Source organism: Zootoca vivipara, chromosome 9 (genome assembly GCF_965207765.1).
Source record: "Zootoca vivipara chromosome 9, rZooViv2.hap1.1, whole genome shotgun sequence".
Taxonomy (NCBI): Eukaryota; Metazoa; Chordata; class Lepidosauria; order Squamata; family Lacertidae; genus Zootoca; species Zootoca vivipara.
The window spans coordinates 54,820,547-54,838,642 of NC_142592.1; the positions used below are offsets into that span (position 1 = coordinate 54,820,547).

General features: G+C 39.9%; 1 protein-coding gene across 14 annotated transcripts in view; it reads left to right on the plus strand.

Annotated features, from left to right (window-relative positions):
* Positions 1–18,096, plus strand: part of ERC1 (ELKS/RAB6-interacting/CAST family member 1) — a 172,634-nt gene that overhangs the window by 122,292 nt on the left and 32,246 nt on the right. For all 14 annotated transcript variants that reach the window (XR_015945907.1, XM_035127943.3, XM_035127945.3 and 11 more), the window contains one exon: positions 11,443–11,587. Coding sequence is in view for 13 of the 14 variants with exons in the window: in XM_035127943.3 (XP_034983834.3) it covers positions 11,443–11,587 (145 nt within the window). In the remaining variant the exon portion in view is untranslated. The remainder of the gene's footprint in view (positions 1–11,442; positions 11,588–18,096) is intronic.

The following is an 18,096-nucleotide window of genomic DNA, read 5'->3' on the forward strand; positions in this document are numbered from 1 at the left end:
AAGCCTCCCTTCACAGCTTAGTTGCTGGGGTCAGGGAAGGTGGAGGCAGCCTGGAAGCTGCATCTAAGAGCCCCTGCACCACCATCAAATGGGGACTTGGGAGCAGCTCCTGAAGCCAGCCAGAGCCAACTGCTCTGGGCTGCTGAGACTGCCACTGCTGCGTTTCCTGGGGACATTAGATGAAATCCAGGGATATTCCGGGGATGGAATTTGTCTGGGGACTTATTCGAAAATCCAGGGACTGTCACCAGGAAACAGGGACATCTGGTGACGCTACCGTAATTAAAAACCTTTCCTTATGAGGCAATGATCAATATTTTTATTTATAGACATATTTATGGACATATTTTTAAGCCGATTTTGCGTGCACGCCACCTTGCCTGCAGCCCTGGTGGGGGCCTAGCTCACCACTCCCTAGCTCAGGTCCTGTTTTTAGCCCTGGGATTCCACAAAGGGGCAGATCAGGAAGCAGGCTATTCCCCAAATTATGTTCCTAGGGCCTTGATCTTATTGACTCTCTTTCTTAAGCATTTGTTTCTGTGCACATTTGCAGAAGAGCATCTTCATTGCTTTTCAGTGCTCAGTCAATCCTGTTAATCGGTAACCAATAACAGTTTATCCTCCCAACGACTAGTTGAGGCAGTGGGAAATAAAAATGCTATTAAGTCGGTTGGAGGTACTGTCGAAGACCTCCAGCAGAGATTAAAACCTATTGGAGTAAGTGTTCGCTGATTATGCACAGCTAGTAGCCTGTCATAGAGGGGGGAAATTATTCAAGCATTTAAAATGCAGCCATTAAGACACTGAAGTGAGAAAACTGAGTGGATGTTACACTTCCATATTTGTCTGCCAACGTTCTTAACTGTGCAGGATGATTTGTGAATTTGCAGGCAATGATATGAGGAAGGAAGGACCAGTTAATCCTTTAACAATCACACACACACACACACACACAAAACTTTATATACTGCTTGGTTGTAGAAAAGACCTCAAAGCGGTTTACAAAAAAGATAAAAAAATAAAATCATTCCCTTAAAAATGTACAGCCATAATTTTAAAAATACATAAAGTTAAAACCACAACAGAATAAACTAAAAATAGACAATAAAACTCATACATTTTTTCTAAACATCTGGGTAGGCACATATGGGGTAAGGCAATATTGTGGGTAAAAACCTACAATAAAGCCAAAGGGTTTATATACCAATAAGGTAGTAACACCTTAAACTCATCCTAGTAGCAGCTATGCAACTAGTGCAGACCTCTGAACACAGGTGTTCTATGCTGACCATGTCTCACTCCTGTCAGCTATCATGCTGCAGCATTTTGTACTAACTGCAACTTGCTGAACAAGCACAAGAGAAGCCACAAGATTGCATTGTAGTAGTCCAATCTTGAAGTAACCAGTGCATGAACTACTGTGGTCAGGCTCCCCCAGTCCAGGAATGGCTGTAGCTGTGGAACCAGTTGCAGTTGATAAAAGGCACTTGTAGCCACTGAGGCTGCCTGAGCCACAACTGACAGAGCTGAATCAAGAAACACCCCCAACTGCGAACCTGCTCCTTCAGGGGGTGTGCAGCCCCATCTAGCGTAGGCAGTTTCTCAGAAACAGGAGCTACTCACCCACACTGCCTCCATCCTGCCACGATTCAAGCTCAGCTTGTTTTTCCTCATCCATTTCACCACAACATCCAGGCAGTGGCCCAGAGACTACACAGCCTCTCCTGATTCAGATGTTACGGAGAAACAGACCTGAGTGTCGTCAGCATACTGATGGCACCTTGTTTCGAAACTTCCAGTGACCACTTCCAATTGCCTCGTGTAGATATTAAATAGGACTGGAGATAAGATAGTCCCCATTGCAACTTTCTGGACTCGGTCCTGAAGGTAGAACTGGAACCACTATAATACCATTCTGTGAGAGCAGAATGCTGGATTTGATGAGCCTTTGGTCAGATACAGCTGGGCTGCTCATTTGTTATGTTGTTATGATGATAAAATGGAGAGAGGGAGAACAACATATGCTGCCCTAAACTCATTAGAGGTAAGGCAGGACATAGATGTAATAAATATAAGAAAAGTTGTGAACATGTACCAGTATCATAATCATATCATATAGTAGAGTTCTGGCAGTGGATACTAGAATGTTTCACAAAAACAAGGTACAACAATTAAGGAAAATGGATATACAGTGTAGGCCCCTGGAAAATAATTTGTACTGTATTTCATTAGGAATGTGCATTACATTGAGGTGCAGAGATTCAAGCAAGCTGATTTGGGATCATCAGTAGCTGCCAAAGTTTCTTATAGAAATGCAAAATAAAAAAATTCCTTCAGTAGCACCTTAAAGACCAACTAAGTTTATATTTTCGTATGAGCTTTCGTGTGCATGCACACGAAAGCTCATACCAAAATATAAACTTAGTTGGTCTTTAAGGTGCTACTGAAGGAATTTTTTTATTTTGCTTCGACTCAGACCAACACGGCTACCTACCTGTTATAGAAATGCAGTTATCTGTATGAGAAAGGCATTGGTATTAGAATGAATATTGATTAAAAATTGCTATTTTGATTAATTGGCATTATTTCTACATCATACACCAACCATTCTATTTCTCCATAGCTGCTCAGTATTTTCTTTGCCACAAATATTAAAATTTCAAAATTTTGTCTACAGCTCCAAAGGCTATTTCAGTTGATTGTTTCTGTCATCAAAAAGTACTTACCCCAGCACATCTTATGTTCTCTCGGGGGGGGGGGGGGAATATCAGTACAGGTCCAGGCTTAAAGGGATTTGGAAAACAGGACTGGAGCCTGCATAATCATATCATAAAGTAGAGTTATGGCAAGACAATAAAATGATAATGAATTCAGATATTTCATGTTTTTCTGTTATAGGAATCTATAACTGTTCTGTACTGTGGTTGGAGTCACCTACCCCACAACATACTTTTTCCAACATACCACCTTATTTGAAAGCCTTTCCACTCCTGTTGAAAAAATATAATGATTGTTAAGCCAACTATTGATTATTGTTACCGGTAGTAGAACTGGAGCTCTGGAGTGCTAATACTTGAAAAGCAACTCCCTTATTTGAGAGACAGTAGAGAAAACATACCAAAGTTTCCAAATGACTAATTTTCTTGTGGAAATGGCTTTCATTTAAAAAAAAAAAAACCCGTGGAAATGTCTTAGGAATTCCAACGGGGCGTAAGAGTAAAACTTGAGATGCAGGTATCTTAATCCTATAATCCAAGTAGCCAGCATCAGTGAAATCATCTTTCAGAAGTTATAAAAATCCCAACCAATCTCTTTTATGATATTGTAGTTGAAACAATATTAAGTTGCTAATGCAAGTTGATTCCCTGGCCACAACTGCTCTGTTAACTGCTACTGTTCGTGGACCTACTCGTTTGTTTGTTTTTTGTTGTTGTTGTTTAGTCGTGTCTGACTCTTCGTGACCCCATGGACCAGAGCATGCCAGGCACTCCTGTCTTGCACTGCCTCCCGCAGTTTGGTCAGACTCATGTTGGTAGCTTCGAGAACACTGTCCAACCATCCTGTCCCCTTCTCCTTGTGCCCTCAATCTTTCCCAACATCAGAGTCTTTTCCAGGGAGTCTTCTCTTCTTATGAGGTGGCCAAAGTATTGGAGCCTCAGCTTCAGGATCTGTCCTTCCGGTGAGCGCTCAGGGCTGATTTCCTTAAGAATGGATAGGTATGATCTTCTTGCAGTCCACGGGACTCTCACGAGTCTCCTCCAGCACCATAATTCAAAAGCATCAATTCTTCGGCGATCAGCTTAAGTCAGAGACAGGATTGAGGATCCTCCAAATTCCCTTATACAACAGATAATGTGGTAATGTTTTGTATTGTCTCATTTTTAATGTTAAATATTTGTACAGCTCATGCATTTCTTCATCCAGTGATTCCTGCAGTTGGACTCCCAACAAGGAATCAATACATTAGTACTCAGATCCTATTTGAGACTAAGAAGACAACCATGTCACCCTTCTGCTTGTCCTGTTCCTTGTCCACCAGCCTTGTGCTTTTCATTAGTGCAAACCTGGAAACTCTTTTTGAAACCATTGGCAAATATTTATGAAAGGGTCATTTTCAAGTTGAAGAACCTTTTCTTTGTCATATTATGACATTTTTTTCATAGCCACTATTTTTTAAAGAGGATTAATCCACAATAATTTATACTTAGACAATTTTAATTCATGCAGAAGTTTTTTAAAAACTGCTAAGAATTAGACTCTTAAGTGTTTTGCAAGTGGCCCATAAAATAGTTGCCAACTCACTTGATATGGAGGAGTGGCCCATCAAAGTTAGAGATACAAGTGTATTAAGACTGTCTTGATCTGATAAGCTTTCCATGGAACAAGAGTTGCAAACCCACATGCTGAGTCTTACAATCTCTGTAAATCACAGTTGCTTTATTTAAAATGTTCTGTTAGATTTGTATTAAACATGGTTGTGAGGTGGGGAAAATGGATAAAATCTAATGTAGACCTAATTAAAGTTTTAATTAGTGATCTACTCCCCTGATACTGTAATGTATAGGATGTATCTCCAGCTACAGCAATTATGAAATGGTATGCGTAGGTGAAATTCTGTTTTATGGTTTTTCACTTAAGTGAAAAAGAAGGTTTTTCTTCTGTTAAAGATATCGTATGTGTCTGAGTTCATGGGAAAGAGCACTATCTTAAATGGAAGTAAGGTGTTGTGTTTCAAAACTCAGTAGCCATGACACTGTGGGTTGGGCAGGATACTATTTATCTCTTTTCTACCAAAAGTAGCTAGCTTTTCATTTTGTATATTTTGTGTCCTTCTGAAACACTGTTCCATATTAAAACCACAGAAGTCCCATAGTAAACATTCAAGTTGGTTTATAAATAAAAATATACAATGTAATGAATACTTTAAAATGTGGATGGGAATACATGAGCCAAGAAAGTGCAGTTCTAATCTTGAACTTGCAGAACAAGGTAAGGTAAGCCAAATAAAGAACAACGAATTGTATCCAGTGCTGAGCTAGTGGAGATCCACTGGTGCAGCAAGACCTGTGTTTCCTTCCCCCCTGCACCCACCTAAAATCTGCCCCGGAGGTGTCCCTAACCCCCAAGAGCTGAGTTTGAGGGTCCACAAAGGGAACAGGAAAGAAAGAAGTTCTGTTGCACTCACGGAAGTCCCTGGCATTGGATACATCCCATTGCCTGAAAAACCAATTTCCAAAGAATTTGTTGGGGAGCAAAACTTTGGTGAGAAGTTATGAGAAACTATAATTAATAATGCTGACAGTCTTGTGTAAAAGGATCTGACTCCTTGTGCTCTATAGTTTAATCCATCAACTCTGAAAAATGGCAGCCATGGTGTCATGAGAATGCACTCAATCTCTGTTGCAATGACAAAAGAAATGGATATTAAAGTAACACTTATATACAGTTCTGACTACAGGAGGCAAACCAATAAATACTGTATGATACAGCATGTTTATGAACAAATAACAATTAATGTACCAGTAACAAATGACAGTGGTTGCATTCAGATATCATATTCCATATCCTTCAACATAGGGCTGGAGTACTCCCTTCTCTCATACACTCAATATAATATTTTCATTAATATAATATCAATTAATGACTAGATAAATAAATAAATAATATTACAATAGAATTTCTGCATTGGGTGTTTGTTTTAGGAGCCCGGTAGCATGGAAACTGAGGTTAAACACAGTCTGAGGTACATAAGTACATCAGCCAGTCTTCATTTGCTAGCACCAATGGAGACTTCTTCACCTTCTTAGAGGGACATAAGTAGGACACAGGTCAGGACATGAATAAAACCAGGGAAAGATTTAACTGTAAGCACTTTCTGCTGAAGGGGGATGTGGTGGGAAAAGTCTTCCGCCCTGTGCTAAAAGAAATTACCTCATTTTGAGATTTGGATGCTTTGGGAGCAGCAGGATCAATAACTCCAGTTGGGGCATTGTGTTGATCTGTTCTTGATTCCTGAACCGCTTTACATTTCCCATGTCGGGAACCCAGACGTTTTTGGTAACAATTCCTTCCTGTTGCTTGCTTGGTTCTGCTAGAAAGGCAAGAATTCTCTCTAAACTGTGGAGTTGGAGTCTCTCTGGGGTGCTTTAACTAAATAAAAGCTCAGTGTCTACAGGCCATCAGTCTTATTCTGTCCCTCATTCACCACTCCCATCACCCACCCACCCTCAAACTAATCAACCTGGCACTGGGCGCTTTGAAATGTTTACTGAGAAAACAGTTCTGTTTTGACAGACAGCAATTACAGCACCTGGGCTTAAAGCAGATTTTACAGCTCTTTTGGGGATGCTTTATGAATAGTCACCGTAAGGTCGGTGCAGATTTGTGCAAACAAGCTTTGAGGCAGAAATGGAGCCCCATTCTCTTAGCTACACATAACGCTTTATCTCACACACATCCCTTCTGGGAGAATCCTCATTTTCTCAGAATAACTGGAACTATCTTAAAGCTACTCCATACTCTCCATGTAAAGAGAACCTGTAATAGGAAACAACCTTAGGCTATCCTGCATCAGGGTGGTTTTGTTTTGTTTTTAACCACTTTTTTAGAGCCTATATTACTTAGTTTCAGTACTTGTGACTTGTTGGACTAAAACCTATTTTGACTCTGACATAACTCCTAAAATGTAAATTCTGTAATAATTTTGTTGTCTAATCCATTTTACATGTTGAATCTGAAAGGTAGATTTAGGTATGCAGAAGCTTTTTTAAAAACTGTTTTTTATTGTAAGCAGTTGCTTGCCTAGGCTCCCTGTTGATTCTAGGATTTCCCCTGTTTTTGTTCTACACAGTTGTTACAGAGGGAGTCTATTAGTCATAACAATTAAATGAACCTCCATATGCCAAGACAGTGTAACTCTGAATACCCTGTGCTTGGGGCAAGCAGCAGCAGAGGGTTGTTGCCTCAGTGCCCAGTTTGAGGGCTTATTTATGCATCTAGCTGACTGTTGATGGAAACTGGATGTTGGAAGAGATGGGTTATTGGTCTGAACCATAAGCAGGCCTTTTTATATTCCTCTGAAGGAGTTTTTTTTATTTGATTTTGTTTAAGGCTATTTATAGAAGGGCTGCACTTTCTCAGTCTTCTGTCCCACACAGGTTATCTGAAAACTTGGCTCCTATCATTAAAAGCCTTCTCAGTCCTTTTCCCCTTCACTCCATTTGCTTCATTTCTTAAAATGTTTCCAGCTTTGGAAAGCTTGGGTTTCAAAATCTTCCCTCTCCCAGCTGCATTTCAGTGTTTGTCATGGTGTTCACAGTTTTTTGTAATAAGATCATTCAGGTTATCTTTATTGTCCCTCTGAACTTCATTCTTGGTTTCAAGAATTTGTTAACTCTATTTTTAAGTTTGCCTCAGAGTTTTTCCATGGTGATGTCCAACACATATCTCTCTGTGAAAAGATGTCTGTTTCTGTCAAACAGTTATTGCTTTTCTCCCCTCGGCTCGACCTCTGCTTTGAGCATGCATTGGCCTCTGTCTGTGTCTTCAGGAAGGAGAAAGGCTTTGGCCTATATTTGAGAACACTGTTCCCTCTAAGGAACTTGGCAGTTCTGGAACCACATGAAAGCTATTAGCATCAATCCCCTAAGTAGGGTTTGTGGTGAACTTTGACTGCTGTAATGACTTCTGTATTACAACAAAGGCAACATTTTTGTAGCATGCTTCTAATCTTTGGTAGTTGAGAAGAGAAGCAAAGACTATGTGCTGCCACTTTTAACATCCCTGTCAGTTTGCTGGTTACAACTAACCTACAAAGGGTTTAAAATACGTGAAATATTTGCCTCAAACTGTGCCACCTTGTGTTCCATGCATTCTCCTACAATAAAGGGCTGAAATTGGAACAAATGAAATTTGTTTACCATTTTAATTAAAATTGCATTAAGGTTAACCCCCACTTTAAACAAAATGGAGGAGAAATATTCCACATCCAACATACTGAGGGAATTTATAGGCCCGCAATATACTCTCAGTGTAAATAACTACTATATGTGCTATGTACTATATGTACTATATGCAGCAATTAAGATGAGATGTAACCCCCAAATAGTATTGTAGGCGTTTTATTCATATATGAAGTTGATTTTCGGTTTGGGGGAAGGAATCATCAGGGCTCTGAGACCCTGTTGGGCCTCATTATCAACTCCACAAATAATCTCTGAACTATAAACTGTAATCTCTTAATACAGTTTTATTTTTACATTAAACTGGAATCATTATCAAATGCATTGCATTTGAATCAGCTTATAAGTAAGGTATTTAGGGTCTATCTTTTTTGCAAGCATAAGGAAGTTGAACTAGCAAGCCTAGACTTAGCTTAAAGGTAAAGGACCCTGTTCAGTAAATATTATTGTCCTTCTATGACTTTGAACCATATGCAGCGTTGGTCAGCATTGATAGCAAAAACTTATCAAAGAATTGTGAAATATAACCTTTGTGAAAAACATAATGGTTTGTGTAATGATCAAAAACCTGGGTTACTGTCAAAATTTGTTTCTGTATTGATTTATAGGCGATGGAGATTAGTCTTAAAAAGTCAAATTCATAGCAGCTTTGTGATCTGTGCAGCTAGAGCATTCCTTATTCTTAAATTAGTATAAAACACATACCAGTCTCTTTAATTTAATGGGAAAAATAACAGATCTAGAACAGGGAGAACATCGAACATGTTAAGTTTACTCCATCACCTTGGGGCCACTGTCGTTACCTCTGAAACTGAAATTCAGCAGCTCACTGGCGAGCAGAGGCCGGCAGCAAGAAGCACTGGTAGGGCTGAGATCTATTGTTTCTAAGTGGTTGCAGGTCTGTCCAGGTGTCCTGATTTAAAAGCTGCTCCTTGAGACAGGAAATTGTATCTTGTTCTGAGGTTTACTGTAATAAAGTACATAGTCCTGAGGGATGGCGCTGCTGGGTCCATGAATCACTTTATGGGCAGGCTGCTCTGACCTCGGCCCAGTGATTTATTCATATCATTCCGCAGCAGGAATGGGAGAAATGTGACCAGCAAATGGTCTTGCTCCATGGATGAGCCTTTAACTAGGAGACCAATATATATCCTTGAAGCCAGATCCAAGATGCCTTTGCAGTATGCCTTGGGAATCTGTTAACAGGGGAATTCCTCAGATTTCCTGAATATGAATGTGCTTTGTGATCTGTCGAGATCTGAATGACTTGCTTTAAAAAAGTAAAGGCTACAGACTGCTGTAAACACACTTAACTAGGGAGTTAAGCCTTAGGACTTACTGTATTTCTTAGTTAACATACACAGGATTGTATTGTTGGGGGAAAATCAGTACATTTCAGGTGCAGGGCTCCCAGTAATTCACTCTCAACTTATATTTCTGTCCAGGAATTATTTTGCATGGTGCTTGTTCTGCTACTGTTTTGTACAAGTCAAATAATGTGATAGTAGATTTCTGATGGTAGAATAAATCTGCAGTTCATAGAACTTACAGTTGTCAGTGATAGGATAAGGACTTAAATTATTAAAATAATTTACTCATTGAAAAACCTGTCCAAAACTGCATACGTAGTGTTTATTCATTAGCCATCTGTTGATGACGTCAACTTTGAGTGATTACTTACATCTGTGAAACTGCTATCACAGATCAAATATTATAGACAGAGCTTTCATATTCCTTAACTAGCACCAGCTGAAACACATTGCTTTTAGTGACAGCGGTTGGTACTTTCAACTGCAAATCATCAGGTGACAAAATATCATCAAATGGCATGTATCCATGTGTGGATCTGCCCAGATTAATATAAGAATAGACAGTAACTTTTCAAGTGTAATATGCATGACATGATAGCTTTCTGTGTGTGGCTGGACTATGTGTACACTCATTATCTTTTCCTGCCAATTCTAGCATGTTTTCCCTCCCTTTCTTTTGTGCTTGTCAAATTCCTAGTTCATAGTTTGTATCATAGACCTCAAGATTGGCAAACAGAACTATGTACATTAAACTGGAGTAATTTAGAAACCAATTTGGATGGGACAATGGTATTGAAAGCTGAGCTAAAATCCACAAACAAAACTTGCACGTAATCCCCCGGGGAGTCCAGATGTTGCAAGATGTAATGCATTGCCATGTTGACTGTATCATCTACTGACCTATTAGCTTGATAAGCAAATTGCAAATGATCCAGCTCTAGGTCAGTAGTATTTATACAAAGCAATTCACTTACATTCATACATACAACAAGCCTAGGATAATGACTTTCATATCGTGTTACATATTGGTCTGAGAGGACAAGCTAATTTTTCCCCATATACCTGTCTCAAGATCTAGAGTGGGTTATAGCCATAAATCAGGGATGGCCAAACTGTGTGGCTCTCCAAATGTTGTTGGGCTACAACTCCTATGATTCTTGGCCACATTGGCCATAACATCATGAGGGCCACAGGTTATCCGGTAGCTAATCTTGCTATAAATAGTTTCAAGTATAAAACCAGTAAAGGAATATCACATTCGGACCAGCATCCTTTAGTTAAATAATGTGGAAGGTAGTACTTAGGAAAAGAACTACTGTATGAGCTGACAGTTTGCATGTTTATATCGTGGAAATAGGAGCAATTTTTTAAAAAATGACAAAAGTTGGCCTGAATCATTAGATACTGTGTTGGGGATATAGTGACTAGGGTGCTGGGGTGGCAATTAAGGCGTTCATTATCTCTTGTCTTAGCCCTGAGCAGTGATTCTATAGTCTTGAAAAAAGAATGAGGATCAAAACATTGTAGCTATGGGAAAGCAAATATTGATTTATTTTATATTATACAGAATTTCTATAGAGATGTTGAGAATAAAGCTGAGTCATGTGACTACATCATTACCTTTATTGTGGAGAATTTTTCTACTTAAGGCATAGCTGCATATTGTACGGGGGGGGGTAGTTTGAAGTGTATTGAGTTCTCACCTTGAACTAAGGACTGATTGCAAACTTCTACACAGACTATTTGGGTTTATATTATCCATTTAGAATGCAGATAGAGGTGGATAACTTGCAACTTGGAGAGGTCTCCCTGGCCTGGCTCCTATTTTGACAGCCCCTTCAGCAAAGCACCCTCCAGTGGCCTCTCTTCTGTGTCATGGGGACACAGGCAGACACAGACTGGAGGTAACAACAAACAACTCCAGCCACACCCTAATAAGTGCTAGGTAGCTGTGTCTGGGAGCTACCTTCATTTAAATTTCCCACATAATACCACTCTTGGTCATTGCATAGCAGCTTGGCATTAATATGACAGTCATTTTTAAAAGCATGGTTTTAAAGGAGGACTTGGGGCAGGTGGCAGTAATAAACTTAAAAACTTGACCAGGTACAATTAAATGTTGTTGAATGTACGTGCAATTAAGCCATTCACCTGTTCTTGTTCTTTTTCAGACAAGAAGCCCTTCTAGCTGCCATTAGTGAAAAAGATGCCAATATTGCTCTGCTGGAGCTATCGTCCTCCAAGAAAAAAACCCAAGATGAAGTAGCTGCACTTAAACGAGAGAAAGACCGCTTGGTGCAACAGCTGAAGCAACAGGTATGAGAATATTGTTTGATTCAATATGTGAATTTGCAGCTTGCCTTAGGCAAATCCCCTCAGCTACTACCTGCCTCCTCACACATCATGTGAGGCTGAAAGCTACTACAGCACTTTAATATTTTTTCCAGCTATGAAGGCTGACTCTCTGACTTTCTCAAAAATAGTTACATGGAAGACTGAAGTAAGTCCTACACAATAAAAATCGTTGATCATTTTATTTTCCTATGATATGAAACAAGTGCTTGGAGTCCACATGGGCTGTATGAGGACTAATAAACTGAAAGCTAAATCCAAATAAGACAGAGCTGCTCTGTGTGGATGGCCTGTCAATCCAGACAAGTAGCATTGATCTTGTTCTGGATGGAATCTCAGTCCATGTTACAGCTTGGGTTGGATTAAAATGGGTCTTCATAAGCAGTTTATTCCATGTGTGCCTGGGAATGAATAGGAGCATAGTGTCTGTAAGGGACAGCTTAGCTTCCATGGAGGAATAAGAAAGTGCTTATTACCTGTAGTAACTCTAGGAACATCAGAAACCCAGCCTTATTTTCTGTAAGAAGCCCCACAATTTATTTTGAGAGAGTTGTAGGCATGCAGGCCTGTTATTAAGATGCTGTCCTAGATTAGTAGATAACAAAGCTTATTGTCAGAAAAAATCATGTACAACTTATGAGATAGATGCTCTCCTCCTCCTTTTTCTAGCTAACACAAACATGGGAGAACTGTTTGAAGGAAAATTGATACTTCTGAAAAGCTATAGAAGTCACTTAAACTATTCTTGGTGATTTTTAGCTAAGTAATTCATTTGCCAGATAGTTAGCAGCAACTGCCCTCTTTGGACAGCCACTTTTGGGCCCCCAGCCATCACCACCGCCACCATTTACCTCACTTTCACTCCTATTACAACTAAATTACTCTGTTGCCAAAGGCAGCAAATTGGAGCCAAAAAGCCTTTCCACCAAATGTTTCTCCTGAAGCACCGGTACTCTGGTAGCAGTGGTTTTTCACTTAACATTTAATATTGAAATAAAATGTTTAATGTTTGCTCAATTAAGTTCTTTTTCCGATAGTTAAAACCAACATTAAAACAGGTCAGAAATCAACTTTACAGTTTTTGTAATATTCAGCTTTACTGGAAGAGTAATAAATACTGTCACTTTGCAGCAAGATGGCCATTCACCAACAAAAGCCTTTGATACACAGACTTTAATGTAAAATACATATTCTCATTTCACCATGCTGATCAAATGCTTCTTGGCATTTGTCATTTGACATCCATCCTCAACAATATGAGGAGAGGAAAGAATTCTAGTATTATGAGAATCCATGATCCTGCAGGCTTGATGCAAAAATCCAAGTAAAAGCCTTGAGAGTATTTTCCTATCATGAGCTTCTTAGGTTTTTATCCTGAAGAATGTGAGATTTGTAACTCTCACAGAAAATACTTTTTAATAAACAGGTGTCTCCTGAAAACCTCCTTTTATGTGGTCTTTTTGGCTGCCCTTCTATCAGTTGACTAACCTGTCCAGCATAGCATCATAGTTCCGTTTTTATAGACTGAGGGATAGTTAACATCCAAATCATATACATAGTAGGTAACTTTCTAAACTCCTTAAAGCATTTTGTAACAATCAGTATCATTCTGCTTAATACATTCCACTTGAGATGTGGTTAACACCAATGGGGACAGGACAAGCTCTGTCTCATTTTCTAACCACCATGAAAGCAACAACTGAAGACATCTGTCTGTGGAGGACCAACACAATACATTTTGTTGCACAAGGCAAAGTACAAGATGGCACCTCTTTCAATTCCATGTACAAAAGCCAAGTGGACTTGCAGTTGGCTCTTACATCAACACTGGTGACAGGATAACATCCTCCACCAGACCAGAAGCAGCAGACCAGATTAGGGGGCCCAAGAGACAAGCCACTTGGCAACAGAGTTACTAAATAGTTTGGCAGAAATAAAAACCCGAGTTCAAGTTTTTCATCTGGCAGCGTGGGCTAGGACAGCATCTAGATTGCTCTCTCAAATCCAGCTCTTTGACATCTAATTTATCTTACAAGTTAGCGTAGAATAAAGTTCACAAAGAAGTCAACTGGAATTTTCCAGAAACTCTGTAGCCACACTAACCTTTGGGTTAGAGTACAGAAGCAAAATTACTCTTTGAAAATGCTTCACAACTTCTATCCCACATGAATGGTAAGTAGCCAGTGTAACATCAACATTTTCGGAATTAGTTCTGTGAAATGTAGACTTCTTGTTATAACTTCTGTTACCCAAAGATGTAGGTTCCATGTTGGAGATTCAGTTTTGCTGTGTAAAGGGGAGTTCATGCCTCATGAATCTTTTAATCTCTCCCCAGCAACCCCTAAGGAAATAAGACAACCATGGATGAGAGCATATCATCTCAGAAACTGGTTAAAATATTAAGAGCCAAGAGTATTCATTAATTAAATAAATAATAAAAATTAATGAGTAAAACAATGTATTTATCAAACTATGAACAATGTAAAGTGTGGATCATGAATGAACTGTTAATTGTTGCCAAAAAAACCACAACAAAACTAGAAAATTCAGTTTGGTAGCAGCAGAAAGAAATTAACTCATAACATGACAAGCCTCTGCAAGAGTGTTTCAGTCATCAGAATGCATACAAAAAGTTTGATTGAACAACTTAGATTCAGCAACCAAATAATGACTACCTATTTTGTAGCATTCTGTGATGACTCCTTCAGTTTCCCGATTTGCATTCCTCACACAGTATCAGATTCCCACCCACTCAACTAGCAAATTGGTTACTGTTAAAGAGAAGGGAAGAGTTTTGGCAAAGGCATTCTGGTTCTTTAATTTCTCTGTGTGCTTGTGTTTAACTTTGGATGAAGAGAAGTATTTCAGAAAGAGGATATGGTATTAGTGTTGTTTTAATTTAAAGTTCCTAGTCTTTTAGTAGCAGGAATGGGTTTTAATATAGAGACAAATTCATAGCAAAATGCTTAGCATTGACCAGGCCATTCCAGTAAACTGAGCTGCCTGTTTCAGATTGACTTTCAGTTTTCATGCTGTACAGTATTTCCTGTATCATTGAAAGGATGAAGTGCAACTGTCACCATATATTCTGGCCACAGTTTAACTACCCCCCTCCCAGTAATTTTTCTTAACTGGTTCCTGGTGCAATACTGGTTGTGGGGGCTCTATTTGGAGTTGGGAGGGTGAGTAGCATAGCTTCTGGAAAGCAGTACTGTTTAACAAAGTCCAGATGTGCTGATGAGTGCAAGCTGGTACACTTGGATTAGAAGTTATAGTTGAGCCCTGCTATATGTGTGGTGAGGCACTCATTGTGGAATTAATGTAAATCTAAATATCTTGGCCTGCTTATGTACAGTTTATCTACCAGATATGTGTCACAACATAGTTCACCATGTAAAGTGCTGGTCTGCAGCTTAGCTTTGTCAGTAGAAGCCATGGGGAGATAGATTTTCCTATGATGTCTTTAGTGCTTTAGATTTCTGAGGTTTCCCAGCAGAAGCTCTTCAAGACAAAAGCTGTCACTTGCCCCTATCTACATGCTAGTTGATATTTAAAGAATTCTCATAGCAGTGAGGCAAGCCTTTCTTAGAAAGGGATGTGGAACACAAGCACACTGATGAATCAACCCCAATGGATGTGTTTGGGGCAAGGGTTGAGCATCCATAGCTTGAGAACATCTGGACCTCCCCAAGGAGTATATTGCTTACTCCAGGTTTCAAATGACACAACTTCTCATAAGCAATATTAGCATAGGTTCAAAACATAATCCCAAATATGAACAATGGCAATGGAAAATAAGAATATAACTGCACTGTTTTTAGGCAAATGGCAATTGACCTTATAGGGGGGAGATAGTCTGGCTTCAGAAAACAGTCTCCAACTCAGAACAGCTGCCAATAAGGTTTTTCTGTCTCATATTTGACTTGCAAGCACCACCTGTGCTCTCTTAGTCTATGTTTTCACACCATTAACTTTAAGTCTTTTATAAAAAGTTTTTTTTAAAAAAAAAAAGTCAACAAAGTTACAGACAGGACAGCTGGAAGTAACTGTATCAATGACCTGGGCTGACCTATTTTTCAACAGTTGAACCAATCTTTACATATAGCCACTGTCTAAAACAGTGGTTATTTTCCTATAGAGCAGTGGTTTTCAACCAGTGTGCTGTGGCACGTTGGGGTGCCTTGAATGATGGTTGGGGTGCTGCAGGCAATACTGGCTTTTGCCCTCTTTCCTTCCCTCCCTCCTTTGATGCCCTCTCACGTCTTTGCCTCCCAAAGGCTTGCACAGCTGTTTGTTGCAGCAGTCCTGACTGCAAACTCCACAGATTAACGTTGTCTTTGAGGCTGGCCAGGCGTTGCTGGTTGCAAGGAACCGAGGTAGCCTCAGAGTAAGCAAGCAAGCAGGTGGAGCCCAGCCAGCCCTTGATGTTGGGAATGGACAGTTAAGTCCCAGGTCCCTGTGGTGGGACCGTGTGAAGATGCATTTCTTTGGGGCGGGGGGGGGCAGCTCACAGACCAGGGACTGCAGCAGTAGCTGCCCGGAGGACTCCCAAGGAGAGGGGAGAGGAGAGGGGGCTGAAGGAACACTCCATAAGGAAGGGTGTTTGAAAAAGGGTGAGAGGCTGCCAGCTCTGCAGAAAGGGGTGACATAACTGGGCTCCTGAGCCCCACAGGGGTACCGCAGAAAGAATGTAGTGGACTCAAAAAGGTTGGAAACCTATGCTCTAGAGGTTTTTTTTAACCCATTCATCTCTGTGATTTCAGATTATTTTATCTGCTGTGCTTTGTTTTTGTTTGACTGGCTTTTAATTCCCGCCCCCCCCAAATCTGATAAAAATTTATTATATATATATATGTGTGTGTGTGTGTGTGTAATCTGGCCATGTTTGTTAGTCTCCACTTTTCACCAAAACCGCTTGACCGATTGTGTTCAAATTTGGACACAACGTCACATGTAGAGCTGCAAGGGTTTGCATACTGTTTGCGTAGATAGATGTCACACCTATGGCAGGTAAAGCACAAAACTCAGACAACCGGGGATGCTGGGAGCACAGGAAAGGTTGCAAAACAGTGCCCTCTAGCGACGGCTACACTCGTACTGCAGCTAGGAAACCTTCCCTCTCCACAGCATCTTGGTTCGGCTTTGCAGACTGGGCCGAGGGGGTGGGATAGGTCATGGGTCGGGACACAGTTGGGGGAGTCTGACAGGGATGAGCCGGGGGGAGGAGGGAACAGAATAGGTCATGGGTCGGGACAGGGTGGGGGAGTCACAGGGATGACCCAGGGGTGGAGAAGGAGAGGGCATAATAGGTCATGGGTCAGGACAGGGTGGGGGCAGTCACAGGGATGAGCCACAGCAACGCGTGGCCGGGCCAGCTAGTAAGTAATGAAAATTATGTATAGCATTTGAGTGACCAATTCTCAATAGTTCTTACAACAACCATGTAAATGAGGTTAGTATTATCCCCTAATTTGCAGGTGTGCTGAGACAGAAAATATACTGGTTTGTCTTAAGGTCAATTAGTTAGTTCCTGGTAGAGGTGAGATTTAAATCACAGACTTCCAGATTCACAATTCATTTATTTTGCTATTATGCTTACATACATTGCCATATAAACAATAGGCAGTCAATTAGTAGGCAAAAAAGTGTAACATTATTTAGTCCAAATTTTCAGTCTGTTGCCTTGTCACCATCACAATGAAATTCTTTTCTTAGATGATGCAAACAGAACTTTAAATGTGAGGGTTGCCTTTCCAAAGTACATTAATCTCCCCCACATGTTGGAGCTGTGGTTGCTTCTACCCTGAATTCATTCTTGTGGCTAACAAAATGAGATCATAGAATCAGCACAATTCGGAATCTCCAAAAGACTTAAGAGAGATTAATTAAGGTAGTACAGAGGATATAGCAGAATTCACATGAAAACTAGGTGCTTTCCTTTTTTCTGTACAAAGTTTAGAGTAACCTATTTACTTAATGTTGTGTTTGTTTGTTTGTTTGTTTGTAGTGTCTTGAAGGAATATGTCTGGGGTGCTTTGTAGGTTTTTTTAAAAAATAGTTTATTTTATGTACTGTCCAGCTCTGGTATTGGTACTGATGTAGAGTGGGATATAAATCTAAATAAATAAATAAATAAATAAATATCATATTGCTATCTTCCCTACTCTCTGCCTGCCCAGTCTCATACAGAATCTATCTTCTTTATATTTAGTGCTGAAATCAGAATCTTACATTTCTGCCAACTTCTGAAGTTAAAAATATTTTAAAAAATAAAAAAAATAAAAACCCTCATATGTATGCATAGTTAAAAGACTGTGCTCTGTGTGGAAGCAATAAGTAGCATGAGGTTTTTTTAAATCCATGTTGCCCATTTCTGCATCCCAAAAGGAAGCAGATTGGGTTTCAACAAGTTGTGCTTGACTGGAGATTGAAGAATCCATTGTCTGGGAGTCCTAGGGAAATCTGGATTCAGA